Genomic DNA, 18611 nt, shown 5'->3' with positions numbered 1-18611 from the left:
CTGCAGCAACGTCTGTAAGTGAAAAGTTTAGACAATATAGAGGTGCCAAAAACTGCAGTTCCTCTATTGACCACTTGGTACTCCAAAAGCAAGTCAGTCCCCATGTTTAAAGACTAATAAACAAAACATATAAATTAAAAATAAAATTGAAAACAAAAACAAAACTAAACTAACTGCTTGGCCTCTTCATAACAACTCCACAGAAAGCTGGAAAACCAGTTGATTTTAGCAGAAAGCTAAACCAGTACCACAAAAACATTTTGTGATGTTTAGTGTTTGGAGCATTTTTAATACATTTCTCTAACAAAATTGAAAAAAACAAAACAAAACTGTTCAAGATCCCTGTTCTCTAGTTTTGGTGTGTCAGACTCATGTATGTTAACAGGTACCTGTATTTGTGCCATGCATCAATAAAACCTATACACACACCTGGTAACCATGCTTGCTACTCATCACTCCGCCCGCTGGTCCAAATATAATCAGTTATTTTTAAACTTTTTTAAAAACAGAAATTGCCAAAAGTTTATGCATAAAGATTTATTCTTTTTTGTGCAAAAAATAAATAAATACAAAAATCAAGACAATTACATGTGGCTGAGAGCTCAACAGACATCTGGTGTAATCTAACTGAATACACAGTATTACAAAAATACTGGTGACTGCCAGTGCTACCCCTCAGCCTCCTAGCAGATGAACGTATGGTATAAATTTAAATCCCGGTGACTTCCTTTTTGCATTATTGCATCCACAGATGTTTAATAGACGCATCAACAAATTCAATTTAAAAATCCTACTTCACCTCGTTCTCGAGGTATTGCATTCACAAACTGGGGTGTCCATGCTGCTTGTCTGTCCACCTGGTAGGGTGACAACAATAATCCAAACTGCAATGCTTTAAAACTAATTTCCTAACCTCCTGACCCTCTGTACTGTGCAAAAGTCTTTCAAAGTTTTTCTCTGGACTTTGGCTGCTTTTTCAATAATTTTCAGTCCGAGTCTTATAGCTGACTATTTTCAGAGCAACGTTTTTTTCTTTGTTTATTTGTTGCCCACTTAACACTGCGACTGTGACAATAAAAATATAATATTTCTGATCTAGTTAAAGACTAAAAGAAAGTTCATACATTGAACATTTTGCAGTGTGGTTACATAACAAACGTCAGCTGTTATTGACTCCATGGATTTGGGAGGGCACTAATCCTCTGCTCCAATACAAATCCCATCTCAATTACAGCGGCTCTCACCAGCAAACTTTGCCAGGCTGAGTTCACTTCACGGCGGTTCACAGTCAGGATTTCCATTCCTCCGCAGACTTAAAGCAGTTCCACAAAAGAAACCAGAGACACAAACCAATTACATCTATATGCCATTTATCATCAGAAAGGATTTGGACTACGTGAAAGAATGTGAGGGCATCTATTAGATAAAGAGGCATGACCAGCACAGAATCAGCCAGATGACTAGTCTTACTGCAGGAACTGAAAGGTTTCTGAAAATCACAGCAGACTGGCTGATATCCTCTAAGATTTCAAAGCGCTGTACCTAATCCAGGAATAAGACGTTTCTGAGGTTGTTGTTGGCTTTAGAATATGTTTAACAAGTTGAACGGCCTTATGAACATCAGAAAGAAGAACTTGGTGTGGCTAAGGTCAGATTTCAGATAATTTTACATATAATAACTCAGATAATTACACAGCTTGTGCCTGGTCTACCACTTTTTTTTTTTTTTTTAAATGCAGCAACATAAAAAGTTAAAAGCCTAAATCTACACTAGTTGAAGATCGACCACACACAAAATACATGCTGTAACTGAAATGATTCACTGAATGACAACTTAGGTTTGGGTCCTTTTACCTAAAGATACTTATAATCGCAAAGAATTGTAACTCATGAGTGAGGAATTCCTCCGGATTCTTGATTGGTCTGAGAGTCAGCCCCTGGTGGGTTTTTGTCATTGGGCTTGAGGCAGTACTGAGCAGTTTTTGCAGAGTGGTGATGTGCGTCGGTCTTGGGCTGCAGCCATTTTTAAATAGATAATACATATCAAACCCACATTCATATCACTTCCATGAGAAGATTGCATTGTAACGAGATGATATTCACCTTGCTCGTGTGGGATTTTGTTGTTGCTGCTGATTTACATGCTTAACGTGCAGCAGTCTGCACGGAATATGTTTAAAGGTGAATAGAGGTGATAGAGGTTAAAGGTGAGCTTTGAGTCCTCTGCAAGGGTATAAAAGTGCTATATAAGAATGAGTCCATTTACCATGTTTAAGCAGAACATACAGACTAAAAGGTCACCTTATAAACTCAAGAGAATTAGCAGACAGACAGGTGAGAATGGCCTACTGCAGCTTCTGAGTCCTCACTCATCTACCAGATACTGAGCCATGCTGTTGGCACAGTGGGATGGAGTGTAGGTGTGAACATATGTGGGAATAATGTAGGAGTATGTCCTCTGTCAGAGGACAGCAGCTCTCAGGCAATACATGTGCCCCTTTATTTCTCCTGTAACTTTTCATGTCTGCAAAAAAGATTTATAAATTTGTGTGTTTTTAAGAGGAGTGTTATCTGATGACTTGACAGTTTTCTCCGTGATTATTTTCAGGCTTTCAGCTGACGGTGTCGATAGTCTTGACAGGCAGAAACTCAAAGAAGAAGGCTTCTGATTATGCATTCAGACCAAATTCAATTCCATGACTTCAACTTGTGCTATGCTGCAGAGCAGAGTAACTATCAGTGCATGAAAATGCTAGGGGGCACAACTAAACTTCCATCAAGCGATCTAAAAACAGCACTTGAAACTATCCAAACATGCACAAGGAGACGGTCTTGAGCATGAGACCCGCCACATTTAAATAGGACATTGGTTTTGAACTTTTTGAAAAGACGTCATTCATCCAACAGCATTTGTCTGTTTGGCCTTGAACTGTGGATTATTAATCAGGAATGTGTTGTTGCTTGCCGTGTAATTACCAGTTAGAGACCAGTCAGAATATCTGCAGATGTTCAAAAGTGCTCAACAGATCAGGATGAGGAGTTTTTACACTTTGGAGGCTCAGATCAATAAATTAGCTGGACATGCATGGACATGAAAATCAAAACAAATGTATGTCTGTGAAGGTTCTCAGTCATCCAGGTCATCGTAGTCCAAGGAGCTTGGAAAGAAAAAGCGTCTGGACTTCTTTGAGTTGCTTGAAGACGTTTCACCTCTCATCCAAGAATTGGATTGGGAAACTCCCACTGGGTTTAAATCTGGGACTCTCCACCATTTGACCCTTAGAACTGAAGAAGCTTCTCGGATGAGAGGTGAAACGTCTTCAAGCAACTCAAAGAAGTCCAGACGCTTTTTCTTTCCAAGCTCCTTAGACAAAACAAATGTAAAAAAATGTAATGTAAATGTAATGATAATGTGAAATATATATATAAAAAAAATATACAAATAAAGTGTGTTTTTTTTGTAGAACTTCATAGATGTTAATGGATTATTCAGGGGGAAAAAAGAAAGAGGCGTTGTCCACTTGGCACATATTAAATGACAGAAGAGGAATATTTTTCCTATTTTACAACCTGGACACATCTGTGTGTATGTGTGATCACGCGTCCATAACTTAAGCACTATTACTATTTTTGAAAGTGAGGTCAAGTTGCATGAAACCTTATCTGAGGCAAGTACTGGAACTGAGCGGAGGCTTCCTCTGCGGGTGCTCAAGCTCGACAGTGATTCACAAGACAAATTTATCGCAGCCCTTTTATAAGTAAACTCTGTTAGTATTTACACACAGAAGCTTGCAATGTTGACTCTTTTAAGTGTGTTTAAGAATGGGGAGTGGGACAAAATCCACCTCGCAGGCAGGATTACATCCCAGACCAACTCTTTACAGAACAAACACAAAGATCACATCAGCACAAACAGCTACTGCCATGTGACGCCTGTCACAGTTCACCTGTAAGCTAAAAGGAGCAAAACAAAGTATTATTCCAGTTCTCTTGTTAACATATATTCAGTGTTTCCCACACATAATACCACCTACCAATTATATTTGATGACTACATTTCATCTGAAAGAATTCCACCACTATTAGTTTACTAGTGGAAAACACTCTTGAAAATTCTGAAAATGTAGCTGTTGCTAACTCGCTTTCCTGTCTCATGTTTTTCCTACAGCTGGCTATTATAGTACTTACTGACATTATTTAGCTACTTCCCCCAGAGAGGATTGTGTCCCGTGGTCAGACTTATTATAACTCCATCACCTTGGACTATAGCTAATATAGATCTCACTCCTCCTAACCAGAACCTGCAGAAGGTAGATGAACTGATCCTGTGGCAAGGCAGCAGAGCATAACTTAGACTACTAATACTGGCTACAGTCAATTATGGTGAAGTTGGAGTTCATCCTTAGGATGAGAAGTAGCTGTAGAAGATTATATTGCTCAGTTCTTTAATGGTCACTTGGAAGCTTAAACTCTTTAAGCTTTACTAGAATGGTGTTTTAGAAACATTGTTCCTTCTGCAACTTGGTTGAAAAGATGAATATTTAGCAAAAGTTAGAGCGAATCCTTTCTCTGACATTTGGCTACAAAACTATCAGCCAACCTCTTAAGAATGAGTATTTGAGGTGAAGATAACCCAACAAGGTCAGGGTCACTGGAGTCATTAGTAAGTGCAGGTAATTGTGCTGTATCTGGGGGACTCATTAGGCTTCTCCAACCTTCGATGTTACAGCGTCAGCATTTTAGATTATCCAAGAAATTCCAACACTGCAGCCAACCATCGATAATGGAATAATCTCAGGAGTTTTGTCCAACACACGTAAAATGTGACTGGAATAAGTTACCGCGACCTTAATAACAAACTCCTCATTGAGTTAAATGCCAGAAGTTATTTAGCTTGTCTTTCAACCAGAATAATGCCAAGACTGACAGAGTAAACTCCAGGGATACATTTGCAGCGCGTATTTAAAGCAGGGCTGCATGTTTTACACTAATAGATGTGATCTGTTGCTATTCTGACACACAGCTTCACCCAGCCTTCATCACTCCCATAGGAAGCTGCATTTCACCTGTTGCAATAACTTATACAAATGTATAAGCCTGCTCACGCAGGAGTAATAACTTTTAGAATATGAAATTAATCCCTAACCATGTGATACTGTGTGCACGAATGCTGCCAAGAGTAACAGTCCATCCTCCCCCTGCTACATGCAATCTGTGCATGATGGACACTTTATCAGGATCAGATCTCTCTCACCTGTGTTGTGAATTTTGAACCGGTGTCAACACAGACTAAAAATAGAGTGGTGTACCAATCCCAGTCAAGTATAAATTCATGGTTGTTTCAATAATTTCACCTGATTATAGGACTAATTGAGTAGCTTCATCTTAAGGTGATTAATGACCAGCTTAAATTCTCTAATCCAGCTCCATATCAAAGTTTTTCTTCCAACACTCAACTTTTCTTCTGCTTCTTTTAAAATGACAGGAACACTGCTTTATCTAGGCCATATTTGAATTATTCAGCTCACACACAGAGCTGCACACACATGCAACAGCTCAACACACAGCTTTACAGAAGGGGCTGACATCTCACGACAAACCCCGGCACCCTACTTTTCGCTCAAAGCTCAGATCATCTGAAACCACAGGTAAGGGCTGATAAAAACAGCATTTATATTTGTTATCGCCCATCTCCTCGTCTTTAAGGAGATGTGTTCTATTTATTCTAAGTGTACAATTATCTAAAACAAACAGCATCCGGTTAAAAACCAACAATAAGAAAGAGTAACAGGAAGTCTGATCTTGGCAGAGAGACTGGAGGTTATGAAAGGGGCGTGGAGCACCAGACTGGTGCCAGAGAGGCACAGCAGGAACACTGCCCACAGTGACATGCACAGTAGGCAACCACATGGGAAGAAAATTACTAGACTGATGCGACTGGATGGAACTGCTCGGTTCCCAGCATACCAAGGCCCAGAGAAGACTTGCACTGACAGTTTCCTGTAACTGGAATTTCAGGCCCACACTTATGGGTTCTGTTTTTACCTCCAACACATGTTAATCATTCATTCTGCTAATTATTCATCGTGCCTCTCAACAATTATGCTTTTATAACAGTGGAGTTGTGCACAGTGTGGGACTCATACAAACTAATTTGAGGCTCTAGAAAAAGAGATGTTTCCTCACTGATGTGTGACATGTTTGACAAGTGTAACATGACGGCACAGCTGCTCCTGCCAGCCTGTGTCCTGAGCTAGATTACCTGCAGATGTCAATGTAATTCACCTGCCTTACAAAGACATAATAATGTCTTTGTGATGATCTACATAGATCTGAATCAATCCATAAATCGCATCCATACAATAAGAAAACAAGACAAGATAATCTGGATTAATTAATCCATCTTAATCTAGCAAACTTGGAGCAAAAATCAATGCATTTGCAAACCATCAGCTTGACACACATTAAAAACAACACGTAGACCCAATCTCAGATTCATGCACAAGCACAGGAATAAATATATATAAATATGAGATGTCCCATTTATATAATGATCTGATTCAACGTCTGCTCCATGATAACTGATGCAGATATGTTCAAAATGTTGTCATTAGAAAGATGGCTTGTATCGGTCACACTGTCTCCATCACTTATTGGCTAATAAGATGAAGTTTTCCAGTGGCACCAGCCAATATTTTTCTACAGTTTCACATCACATATTTTGTGCTGTTAAAACTTTCCAAGGCAGTGAGCTTCCACAATCAGTGCATCCTTTAATGTCATTATAGGCCTCAAGGATACACTTAATGCTGTTAGACGAAACTGCGCTAAATTTAAACAACTTTGTTTTGACATAATTTTGAAGGTTAACCAATCAAGAGCACCAGTGTCAAATTTCACAACTATCATATGTATGCAAACTGGGAGAACATGGCATGGAAGCTGGTTTCAAGTGCATTGAGGTGATTGTCTTCCAGGTCAAATTCAGAATCATGAACCGAGTAAACAAATGAGGTGCAGGTGCATCTTCAAGTCGTCTGGACTTCCTGTTTCTATCAACCCTGCAATTCTTTCTGAAACAAAATAAAAACACTCACAAGTAGGCTTTTACCCACATGCTGCATAACTGGAAACATGTTGTTCTCATACGCTACCATGTTGGCTGGCAGCTCTTATCATTCTCGTTGCATTGTTGGACCTGTGCCATTCAACCAAAGGCCAAATGTCTCACCTCTCTGTGCCCACGCTGCCCACAGATTCCCCTGTATGCAAAGACAGCAGCCTAGCCTGAGAAGGACACAAAGCATGCAGAACAGGAGTCCTCTTTGTTTTATCAATGCAGCTGTTCTGTTAGTGCACCTGTAGAAGTGCACCACTTAACCATGTTCTCCGTGTTGATCTGTCTGCAATACAGGGGGTTAACTACAACAACAAAGACATCACTGGCAGAGCTGACAAAAGTACCAATCCACATGCCCATGCCATTGCTATTTTAGAAACACAGCTTACAGAAAGACTCCATGAAACATCAATGAAAATCAAAATGGAATCAATTAAAAGTAATACGCTGGCCAAGGCTTAACAAGTATACTCACTGAGGCATGCACTCACTCTACACACCCACCTCCCATTCAAACATGCTTTCAACATGTTATCATTTGAGTTGAAACTCCAAAAAGAAAACAGGAGGTGTTGTTACCTTTATATTTCTCCCTGACGTTTTCATAGGCTTGAACATAGTCTTGCTCCTCTGGCAGTCGCTGACCTGGGTCAAACATGGGCATGGACATGGCTTGGCTGATACTGAGTCAGGGTTAGGGCACCTTTCTCTCTTCAAACTTTCCTTTTAACTTTCCCCTGGCAGTGTAAACCCCTCTTTGAATCTGTGTGTCCTCAGTGCTGATAAAAGCCCTCCTGGCTATCTGTCCACACCTTCTTCCTCACCCACACTCAGCCACAGTATTCCCACTCTGAACTGTACATATCATTCCAGACCACCACCACTCCCCTCCTCAGCTTGAGAAATACCCACACACACTTATATCAGACCCTCCTCTTAAAGGCACAGAGACAAACACAAGCCACAAAGATAGGTACCAGCTGAGACACAGCTACACACACACACAGGCACACCGTGCATGCCAACTCCACCCCTTGTAGACACGGCTACCTCGATGAAAAAACAAATGACGGAGCTGCGTGGGGTTATTTGAGTTCCTGCTGTTGGAGAAACTGGGGCAAGGCGCAGCAAGTGGGTTCTGTAATATTTACAGCTTTAAAAAGAACTCCCATCACACTTACACGGTTCTTCTCAAAGTCACGTCATATTCCCAAAACTGAATGACGGCATAAGTGTTAGGGGACCACACCTCTTCAGCACAGAACACTGGATCAGAGCAAACAACAGCTATAACTTTAAACAAAGACTTTCTAATAATCTTCAGGTACAGTATACACAACTCCTACTGAAGAACAAGAAAAGTGAAATGATACAAAATGCTGGCACAACCATCACTCTATCAAACATCACTGTATTTGATTTTATTTCAGAAACACACATGATTAACAACGCACGTCCACATTATTTGATAAACATGTAAAACTTTATTCCACTAACCCTAAATCACTTTTTTCCTATATTAACATACAGTATTTTTCGGACCATAAGGCACACCGGGTTATAAGGCGCATTAAGAGAAACAAAACAGTCTGTTGAATTCTCTCGCAGCTGCTCTATTCGCGTGTTGTTGCAGTATATTAATGACAAACTCATATTGTGGATGGATTATCTCAGTTGTTCTCTTGACTGAAGTTTGGTCCGTTTACAGCGTCCTGCCATGCGATTGCATTTGTCCCCAACCATCGCGAAACCTCACGTTAATTTTTATCGAGTGGAAAAAAGTTAGCGTTCATCCTCGAGCTTCACCGTTTATATTATGGTAACATAGCTGTGTCGCTTACTTAAGTTAAGACGTGGTATTATTTTTCATCAATCTTAAATTCCCTTCATTCATTCAGTTATGAAGAAGTAAAAGTAAAACTGATATATTTAAATGAGGGCAAAACACAGCACTAGCAAGTATCCCTCTTCTTAGGCCGTAAAGTTTATTGCAGCATGAAGACAATAGTAAAGAGACCTACTGTTTTATTCAAATTAGTTACAGACTCTCATGGATGAAGCAGTGACAATAGTAAGAAATGATGCCAAGAAAAACCCTGACTGCAGTTGGACCTTCCTACAAGGAAGTGGTGCTTGGAAGAAGCACTGAGACTTTGTCTCTGAAACAAAAACTGGAAAAGTTTAGAGGAAATTTACTTTGGATCCGTCAGAGTGTTTCTTTCTAAAAAGCTGCATTTCCCCAGTGAAAACAACCCAGTGTTGAAAAGGGAAGAGTTTCAGTGGTGTTTCTTTTTTTTGAGATGTTTAAAGTTATCAAATTATCCTCAGTAACATGCAGCAAGTTGGTCACACATATGTCTGCTGATAGTTAAAAACACACTGATATTTATGTTTCCTTTGTCACTGCCATATTTAAATTAAATATACCCATAATTAAAAACAGGGCAGATCGAATTAAATATATGCACAATATAATATCCTGGCTGCAAATAACTTGAGGTCTATTGTGAAATATACACACTAGCCACTTTGTTAGGTACACCTGTTGAACTAGTTGTTCATGTAAATATCTAATCAGCCAATTTTATGGTAGCAACTCACTGCATTTACTCATGTAGACGTGGTTTAAGCCAACCAAGAGTCATTAAAGGGAAATAAAGGTGCATAAAGTGATTTTTTAAAATAAATTAAATGTGAACAGCATGAAAGAATGGATCCATCCTGCCATTAAACCAGTAGTTTATATATATATATTAGTAGTAGTGCCGTAATGGAGTGGGGGATATTTTCTTTTCACACTATGGGCCTGTTAGATTGTTTTCAAGATCCACACCTGAGTGCAATTACTGTGTTCACACATGCACAAATGAATCGCCTCAATTTGGAAAACAAACCCGAATTCGATTTAAACAGACTAAACACTGCACGTTGATACTAACACACTTAGTCTCAACTAAGTATCATTGAAAAGCCACAGCCTGTCTGACTGCATGGGTACACTGACATCCAACAGGATAACACACTGTCACAGAAGTCAAATCATCTTAAACTGGCTTCTTGAATATGACAATGAGGTCATTGTAATAGCTCCACTGCACTTAAATTGCCTCAAAGTCACCAGATTGCAATCCAATAGAGCATCTTTGTGATGTGAGGGAACGTGAAACTTGGACAGGCAGCCAACAAATCTGCAGCAATGGTATTGTTCCAATATGTACCACAATCTGAGTATTACTTCCAGCATTTTGTTGAATCTATGCCACACAAATGTCCATCAGTACATCTAGGAAAAAGTTGCCATAATATTAGGATAAAGTTCTGTAAATAACTGCTGTGAAGTTACAGCCCTCTGTGCTAAATATTTGTAATTTCACAGTAAAATGTAAGCACAATTGGAAATTTACCATGTCGAAAACGAAAAAAAAGAAAGAAAATACTATATAAACACAGTAAAAGAGGTGGTGCCACTGTCACTGTTTAGATGTAAGGTAATAAGGCAGATATCCTGGCAGCCTGAGCACATACAGCTGGGAGTTTGTGTTTACTCAGCTATCGGGAAAATTTGCAGAGTTTCATCAACAAGAGACTGCAAATTGCAAAATCCGTCTTGATAAATCCTTCATATTAGGAATGTGGAAAAATATTTCAGCACTCTGACTCACTGGAATCATCAGTTACCGCGTGGCACCAACCACCAGCGGTGCGTCTCGACCTGTGAGTTATGAACTGAAAGTGAGTAACAAGAACGCTAATGAGTTCCAGCAGCAACATCATTATGAACTGAGGTTTTCTTTTAAAAAAAAATATATCAACAGAGCAGCGACTGTTTGCAGTCCAACATCTGTGTTTAGTCAGACAGTTAACACTTCAGATCCAACAGAGCAGGCAATGTGATCTGAAAGCTATATTATAGTGCTGACATGACATTTAAAGACTTGTTTAAAAATAATTAAATAACTATGGTTCAGATCTAGTAAAGGTAAAGGTGGAGTAACTCAAAACACATCAGTAGAAAGTCAAAGAAGTCACAGTCACTGAAGAGCAAAGACGATCTGACAGTCTCTGAGTTCAACTCCAACGACAGCATCCATCACAGCATAGCCTGAAGATATCTCTAACAACAAACTGAGGATGTACAGTTTGCTTGCCTCCTTTATTTCCTCCATTCAGCAGAACGATGTGGTGTTTTAATACTGACGGCTTGTGGGATTTTTCAATTGTGCACTCAATCCCCATGTGTATAAAAAACCATCCCACTGTTTTCTCATCACTGGCCACCGGATGGTGTCTCTCAGAGATAATTTTTTTTTTCACTTTTGTCTCTCTGTCTGCTTCTCTGGCTCGAGTGTCAGGACTGTAGTGCAAGCCAGCGCTCCCACACATCACCAAACTAAAGCCTCTCTGCCCCAGTGGTGGCACTAATTTATGTTCTCTGCAAAAATAAAAGAAAACGCATCTAAGGAGGGATACAACGCCACCGCTCACTATTCATTGACTGTTTTTGTGTGTATTTACTGATTTGTGTTTGTGAGACTTTGCCTGGTTACTTACTTACCAGTTGGTAGCATGAATGTTAATTAGAGGTTGAAAATGTAGTGGCCCCTGGGATAATGAGCTCCCTGGTAACACATTACTATTAAAATGTCGCTGTGACAAACAGCGAGCCTCTTTAGCATCTCTTTGGGCTCCACAGCCGCAAAATCCATGACAAAATTACCTTTCAGCTTATGCTGCCCTTATGACAAGACAGATTTTAGTAAGCACCAGAACAGTAAATAATGTGAGCTGGGATCAGCTCCAGCCCTCAAGTGACCCTCTAAAAGCATTAGCAGGGGTACTGCTAATGGAGAGATAGATGGAAAAGAAGCAGTGGGGGAAAAGAATTGACAGTGAAGGTAGAGCACAATAAGAGTCCCAAACTCTGAAAGTGGAGAAAGTAAAGCAAAGTAAGGCTTGCATCAATCAAATAAAGTGAAAAAAAGATCACTAGTCAAAAAAACTCAAAGTTGGTCTCTTTAGTTATGAATAAATTTAATAAATATTAACACAAACAGCATTACTTTACTTGTTTAGTCATTTATCCCTTGTTATTTCCTTGTTTGCCAAGGTTTAGTAGGCTTGGTATTGGCTTTATCTGTCAGTTTAATAAATTACTGCTGAGCACACACGCTGAAAAGAATGACCAGGAAGTAGTCAAATGTCAGATTTGAGAGCAGCAATACAATCTAAGGAGGATGAGAAAGATGCAGGCATGATGCACTGCATTTTATCTTTGGATACTGTCCTCTAGTGACCACCATAGTACACTGCACACACCACCATTCTGGTTTATTATGATGAGTCTGATATCTGACATCAGCATTGTATACCTGTAGCTGGATACACTGGAAACACTCTTTCTTATTTTGAAAAGACAGATGCATGAAAGATGAAACCTTGGTCAGGGTCCCAGAAAAATCTTTAGAAACAGTAACGCTGCTGAAAGTGAAGACAGAAAAGGATCTGCAGTTCAATATCCTGACAGACACTGGAAAAAAATAACTCACTGAAAGAACTGCTAAATAATTTATCTCCTGCATAGCAGACTCTAAACTCAATGTTTCATAAAAATCAAGAAGAAACTATTGTGTGACATTTCAAGACTTATGTGATACACTTCTCGGGGCTAACTGAATATCAGATGTCTGTGCAACAGATAACATCCTTTTCTTTACTTGCACCTTAACGCCAATATTAAGTTAACAGGATTTTAAGTTTGTCACGGACAGACCAAGAACAAAGCTACCCATGTTTTTGTCGGTTCTCACAGCTGTGGTCAAAGTAACACTCCAACAAATGCACATTAAAGAGTCTAAGTTTTTTTTTTTAATAACTAAAAATTATTAATATACCATCTTTCAAGATAAAAAAAAACAAAGTGCCTCACACCCAACGTGATAGACAAACATTTACCCTAAGGCAAGTTTAAAGGGAAGGCTTTTAGGCGTTGATACACGTGGCTTACATCAGTGGGACCTTAGGGACCCACTGATGTAAGCCACGTCGTATCCATGCAGTCCTCTAAACGTTACAACCAGACTCTTAAAGTGGACCCTCGAGTTAAAGTGGAGTCAGTGCAACAGAATTACATTTTCAACCATGAAAAAATTCAAGAACCATTCGTCTTGTGTTAGTACTTACTGGTACCAATCATGTGTTAGTATAATTAATAGAGAAAATGTCTAAATAATGTTTAAATATACATTTAAAAGATACTTATTTAAGATCCTAAACATCACAGTTCAAAAAGGAATTCAGGAAAAAATTCACAAAATGGGCACAAAAACATTATTTCCCACATTGGAACCAACATGGGAAAAAACTGCAAATGAGAATCCCAGAATTCCAAAACTTTCAAGTTATAAAAAGGATTTTAAATCAACTAGAGCTTCTACAGCTACTAATTACATCTACTTTTGTGTGTTTGTTTCATCATTCATCACCATAGCAGCCACTAGTCCCAAAGCCAAAACTTACATAATTTAAATGTCTTTTTTTAGACAAAAGTCAAAAAAACCAAAGATTTGAGGTTACTTATCATTAACCATAAATGCTCACAAAAATAAAAAGTTCAACAACTTATTGACTGTTTTTTCCAGTGTAAATGCCAACTTTTACCACTGATATTACTCGATGGTTAATGAGTAGCTAGCAGTCGTTATCGCTTAATGTTTGGAGGATGGTACTGAGACCTGCTATGAAGTATGGTTTAAAGGCAGTGGCACAACCAACAAGACAGAAGGCAGAGCTGAAGATGCTAAGATTCATTGGGAGTGATCAGGACTGACACGATTACAAATGAGTACATCAGAGGTGCAGAAGAAGCAGCAGCTATGATTTAACACTTGGTGACCCTTCTGTGTTTTGTGGGCCTGGCTGCATTGATATTCTAGTAATCTGTGATAACGAATTTTGAAGCCATTGATAATAATAACTGAAATATCACTGTCTGTTGTGAGCCATTATATGATAACATACAACATCCTGAACCAGAGTCATAAAAGAAAGTCTGGTGAACTTAGTTTGCTTTATTTTCAACAGAGCTTAATTATGTGTCTCATCACCATCACTCTAAGTGATGTCATTAAACTAAAGTGTTATCCGATTAGGTATATCAGTAAGCTACAAAATGTTGATACAGTCTTACTGACACCATATTCAGCATTATCCGACACAGTCTGCCCCTCAGACTGTCTGCAGCTTGATAGCAAATGGTCACGCCTCCATTCACTGTGAGATAAAGCAATCATCTCACAAGGCTAATGACTCAGACTGAGTCAGGGCCATTATGGCAGCGATCCAGTGGGACAATACTCATACAGTCACACTTATCTAATGCACTTCATCTGATTCTGGTATCTGCCTCACAATGACAAACATTTTAGTCAATTTTCTGTTTAGAAATAAATTTACTTGATTGTCCTTAAACTGCAGCACACCAACAAGCTCTGCAGAAGTGCGTGGACATACAAATGTACTGCTGTTGTTATGTGTGCAGAGACAATAACACCCAGTCACACTGCAGTACCCCACCCCATCAAATCAATATTAGAGACAACTAGGGAGGGGGGAAGATGAGGTTGGGTTTCTGTCCGTGGTCCAAAGAGATTATCTGAACTAAACACCGACCACTGAACATGCTGAGGCAGCAAGTTGCTTCATCAGATCCCTGCCTCAGTGCACAGGTGAGAGTTAACAGAGGTGGAGAACCTGGAGAATCTCTAGAGGATAAAGAATCCCCGGGATATATGAATGAGCATAGTGAGAGATGCTGCTACTTTCCTTTTATTGTACAGTGAACCTCTGTCAAATGTAAAACCTCTGACAGAGTGTACAGTATGTATGAATGTTGGGAGAGTCCATAAGGATTTTTGTTTCTACTTTGTTTCTTTAAGTACTTAAAAAAGAAAAAAGATGCAGCAAGATTTGTAAGACAATCCACCTTTCTAAAGCTACGTGTTTGTAGCTACACCAGTCGGTACAGCTCAACAAAGGGGCCAAAAAAGATGGCAGCTACTGGCATTTTACAGGTGTGATGGTAGATCATCCAATCAACTGCCAACTAAGAGCAAGGTCGGTACGAGTAATCACTGCCTGCTTGCTTTTTTAAGCTCCTCAGACTGATTCATGTTTTTGACAAAAACAAGTTCAGTGACTGGTGGACACAGGTTCAGTGATCTGATTGGTTGAACCCCAACCCTAAACAGTCTTGAACTGCAATTTGTAACAGTGGTCCTTTTTGCAGAACGCCACATGTATGAACCCATTCCCTAGGTACTTCAGGTTCTGGTTAGAGTGGCTCTCAAGGTTTCACAGCTACTGCTATGAGGGGACAAGACACTTTTATGGAATAACACCTACCTGGAAAGTAAACCATCTGAACAGGACGGGCCAGGATTGGCTGATTAGAAGCAAGTGGACTTTTACAATAAAATTGAGGAGGCATTCACTGACGGTGAATGCTATAACTTTCTAGCGGTTATGGCACAATATGTGCAGCAGATGATAATTACTGAGTGAATCTAAGTAGTGAGCTTTACTGTAATCCAAGGACTATGAAAACTAAACAAAGTACATGGAGAACATATTATTTTTGTGGGACAGAAGCCATAAATCACAGGCTTTCAGTTAGCAGTTCTTACAAGGAAAATCATTCAAATTGACTGTGCACAAGTCCTAACCCAGACACACATCCAGGTAATACCTGAAAAACATATAAATCATACTTTTAACCATGGTCTAATCAACAGCATTAAAAATGTTTAGGCATAAACCAACAAAAGAAACTTGAACTTCTGGGATGTAGATTTCCTTATGCAATGCTATACCCTGGCGTTAGAAACTCTACAGCAGCAGTTAGAAAAATAGTGTAGAGAACTTTACCAGCTCGTCTACAGATATAAACCACTGAGGGTCTTCTACCTGCCCATGAACATCTTACCTGCAATGCGGATGACGGCCCTCTCTGCTGGGTCCAGAACATCTCCAGAGGCTGACTTGGAGCGCTTGATCCGCTGGTGTTTGGGCAGGTTCCAGGGCAGGGTGTCTCCGGGAGACGGCGAACAGCTGACTAAACTCAGATCGCTGGAGCTCTCCTCCGATGCAGCCCTGACCAGAGGCCTCCTCTTGGGCTTCTCCTCCATAGTCTGAAAGGACACGGTGACCAGAAAAATATAAAAACGGAAACTCAAAACAAAAACTAAGACAGTTCTGTTTCTTATTATATATACTTTTTTGTTTGTTCTCGTATTTTAGTAGTCACAGATGACAGGCTACCTTCACTGAAAGTCTGAATTACTCCTAGCTAAAGCCCAACCGTGCTAATTAATACTGTCAGGTTGCTTTTGTGGGCCTGCCATCTACTAGCATGATTTTTTGTGACACCATATCTCCTGGTGGCCGGATAAATAACACCTTAAAGTCCAGTCGTGGTAAATATCTTTTGGTGAATTTCTTCCAAGCGAGAAAGACTGAACACCTGGCCAGTTATATTGAAACGCTAATATTTCACTGGGCCCCAAGTAGCTAAAATCTGCCTTAAAGGGACAGGCTCGTTTCAACATGGTTAAAATCCAAAACCTATAAATGTCTGTTTTCCCCCCCAATTATCTATATATCAAAATCTCATATTTACGCATAGACTTAATGTCCAAGGTGGCGGCAATCAACTTTCAATAAAAAACAAATGAATAAATAAATACATGAAATCACAGTACAATTGTGGTATTGAATTAATGCCCTACTTTGGAGAGTCTATTTTTAGACCATGCGTGTAGTAGCCCAGTGCACAGACTGCTGTGTGAAAGAGGAGGAGTTTTTACAGGGCAGGTGCTGCTGATGCACTATGCAACGTTACCGTGCTACCAGCTTCATTTCAGCTGAGTCACCATCCAGGATGCAGGAGGCTCTCCACAGGGGCGCTGGCTACACCACCACCGCTTTCTGATTGGATGAGAGCAGACAGGACCAAACCCCCAGGAGTAACATCTCCAGGGCTTCAGACACAGCTCATATTCAGGGTATAATTTACCTAAAGGCTATTTCTGGCTACTTACTGTTTCCTGATATAATTGCAGTTCTGTAACACTATAGCACTGATTATTTTATTTTTTGTGCAATTAAACCGTTACATAATTAAAGCGGTTTGTTTCAGAGCATATTTACAGCACACTGCCAGGTTTCTCAAAACACAGCCTACAGACCAACAGCAGCTCCAGGCTTATTTTTTCTGTGTCCTGCAGACACAACGGGAAAAGACAGCATTCCTGAACATTTATTTCAACCACTTCATGTTATATTATGATATAACAACTCAAAATAAGACAAAGGGGGAATTTCTCTTTAATTCAACTCTTCTGTTCCACACATTAGAAAAATAAACATGCAAATCAACGCCAAAAAAGGGGTGGCAGTGCTAGGTGGGAAACCTGCAGAACACAAAAGAAAAAAATTAATTACTCACACACTGTGGGGCAGTTTGTCTGCTTTTTGCACCACAAATAATGTGGTTAAAACTTGTTATTTTTCAGGAAATAGTGCAAGCATAACCTGTTCTAGACAACCTACCACACTAAACATTGTTATCATGTTAAGAAGGTTTAAAAATCTATTAAACTACTATAAATAATATAATTACCAAGATAAACACTACTCATAAATCACACACGACAAACACTGAAAATATTAATGAGCGCATTTTTCATGTGCAATCCTCAATCATGTCTTGGCTTCTTAAACTGGCACATTTTAAGATAAACAAAAACCTGCTTCAGGATCAAATGAAGTGAAACTGAACATCTGCACGTGGCAGCTGTTACTATATGGAGGCACATCAGTACTCAACCACTTGTGTGGTTTCTTATTTAGGAAAACTTTTAACAGATTAAGATTATTTTATCATGCCATACCTCAATGTGCCTCTGAAAGTAGAGCAGTAATGCATTATGCTTCCCTGTGGCGTTTCATTGACTGGTCTAAATGGAACATTGGAACATTGATCGCTCTAAATGGAAATTTTGCCAATATTTGACCAGTACCAGTCAACTAATAATGGTCTTTGGGTTCAGCTTGGGATCTAGGAACTAGGGTCTTTCATGGACAACAAAGGGCATTATATAACTACATCAAGAAGACTGCAGACTGGGCTGTTTCAAAGGTTACAGGAAGTCACGTTAAAAATTCATAGCTTCTAAAACAGTGCCCACGCATAGCAAAGAGGGAGACCTCAGCACTGGCAAGAGGCATCAAAAGATAGCTTTCTGAAGAGTCCTTTCGTCAGCCAGGCACCAAAGTTTAAGCCTCTTTATGTCATCTGTGATCATCTCTCTGAATTAATTATTACTCTACTACAAATGATCTATGAGTGCAGATCAGATGTAGAGCATATAACCATCATCTACAGCTCTTATCACTTCTGTACTTATGTCTCCAACCTATTCCTATTCACAGTGCAT

The 18611-nt window shown here is 39.5% G+C and overlaps 1 protein-coding gene across 4 annotated transcripts in view; it reads right to left on the bottom strand.

The window, feature by feature from the left end:
* pleca (plectin a) overlaps nt 1-18611 on the bottom strand; it is a 112997-nt gene that overhangs the window by 87527 nt on the left and 6859 nt on the right. For 3 of the 4 annotated variants that reach the window (XM_085261759.1, XM_085261754.1, XM_085261756.1), the window contains one exon: nt 16100-16304. In XM_085261759.1, the coding sequence (XP_085117885.1) occupies nt 16100-16304 (205 nt within the window). Of the gene's footprint in view, nt 1-16099; nt 16305-17014; nt 17173-18611 lie in introns of those variants that run through there. The other variant, XM_085261755.1, reaches the window with a different exon arrangement.

Source organism: Mchenga conophoros, linkage group LG22, assembly GCF_057382185.1.
Source record: "Mchenga conophoros isolate Kocher_MC1m ecotype Shallow Benthic linkage group LG22, M_conophoros_male_GT1.1, whole genome shotgun sequence".
In the NCBI taxonomy this organism is placed as follows: Eukaryota; Metazoa; Chordata; class Actinopteri; order Cichliformes; family Cichlidae; genus Mchenga; species Mchenga conophoros.
The sequence above is the reverse complement of the archived record's forward strand: the minus strand, read 5'-3'. Positions and strand labels throughout refer to the sequence as shown.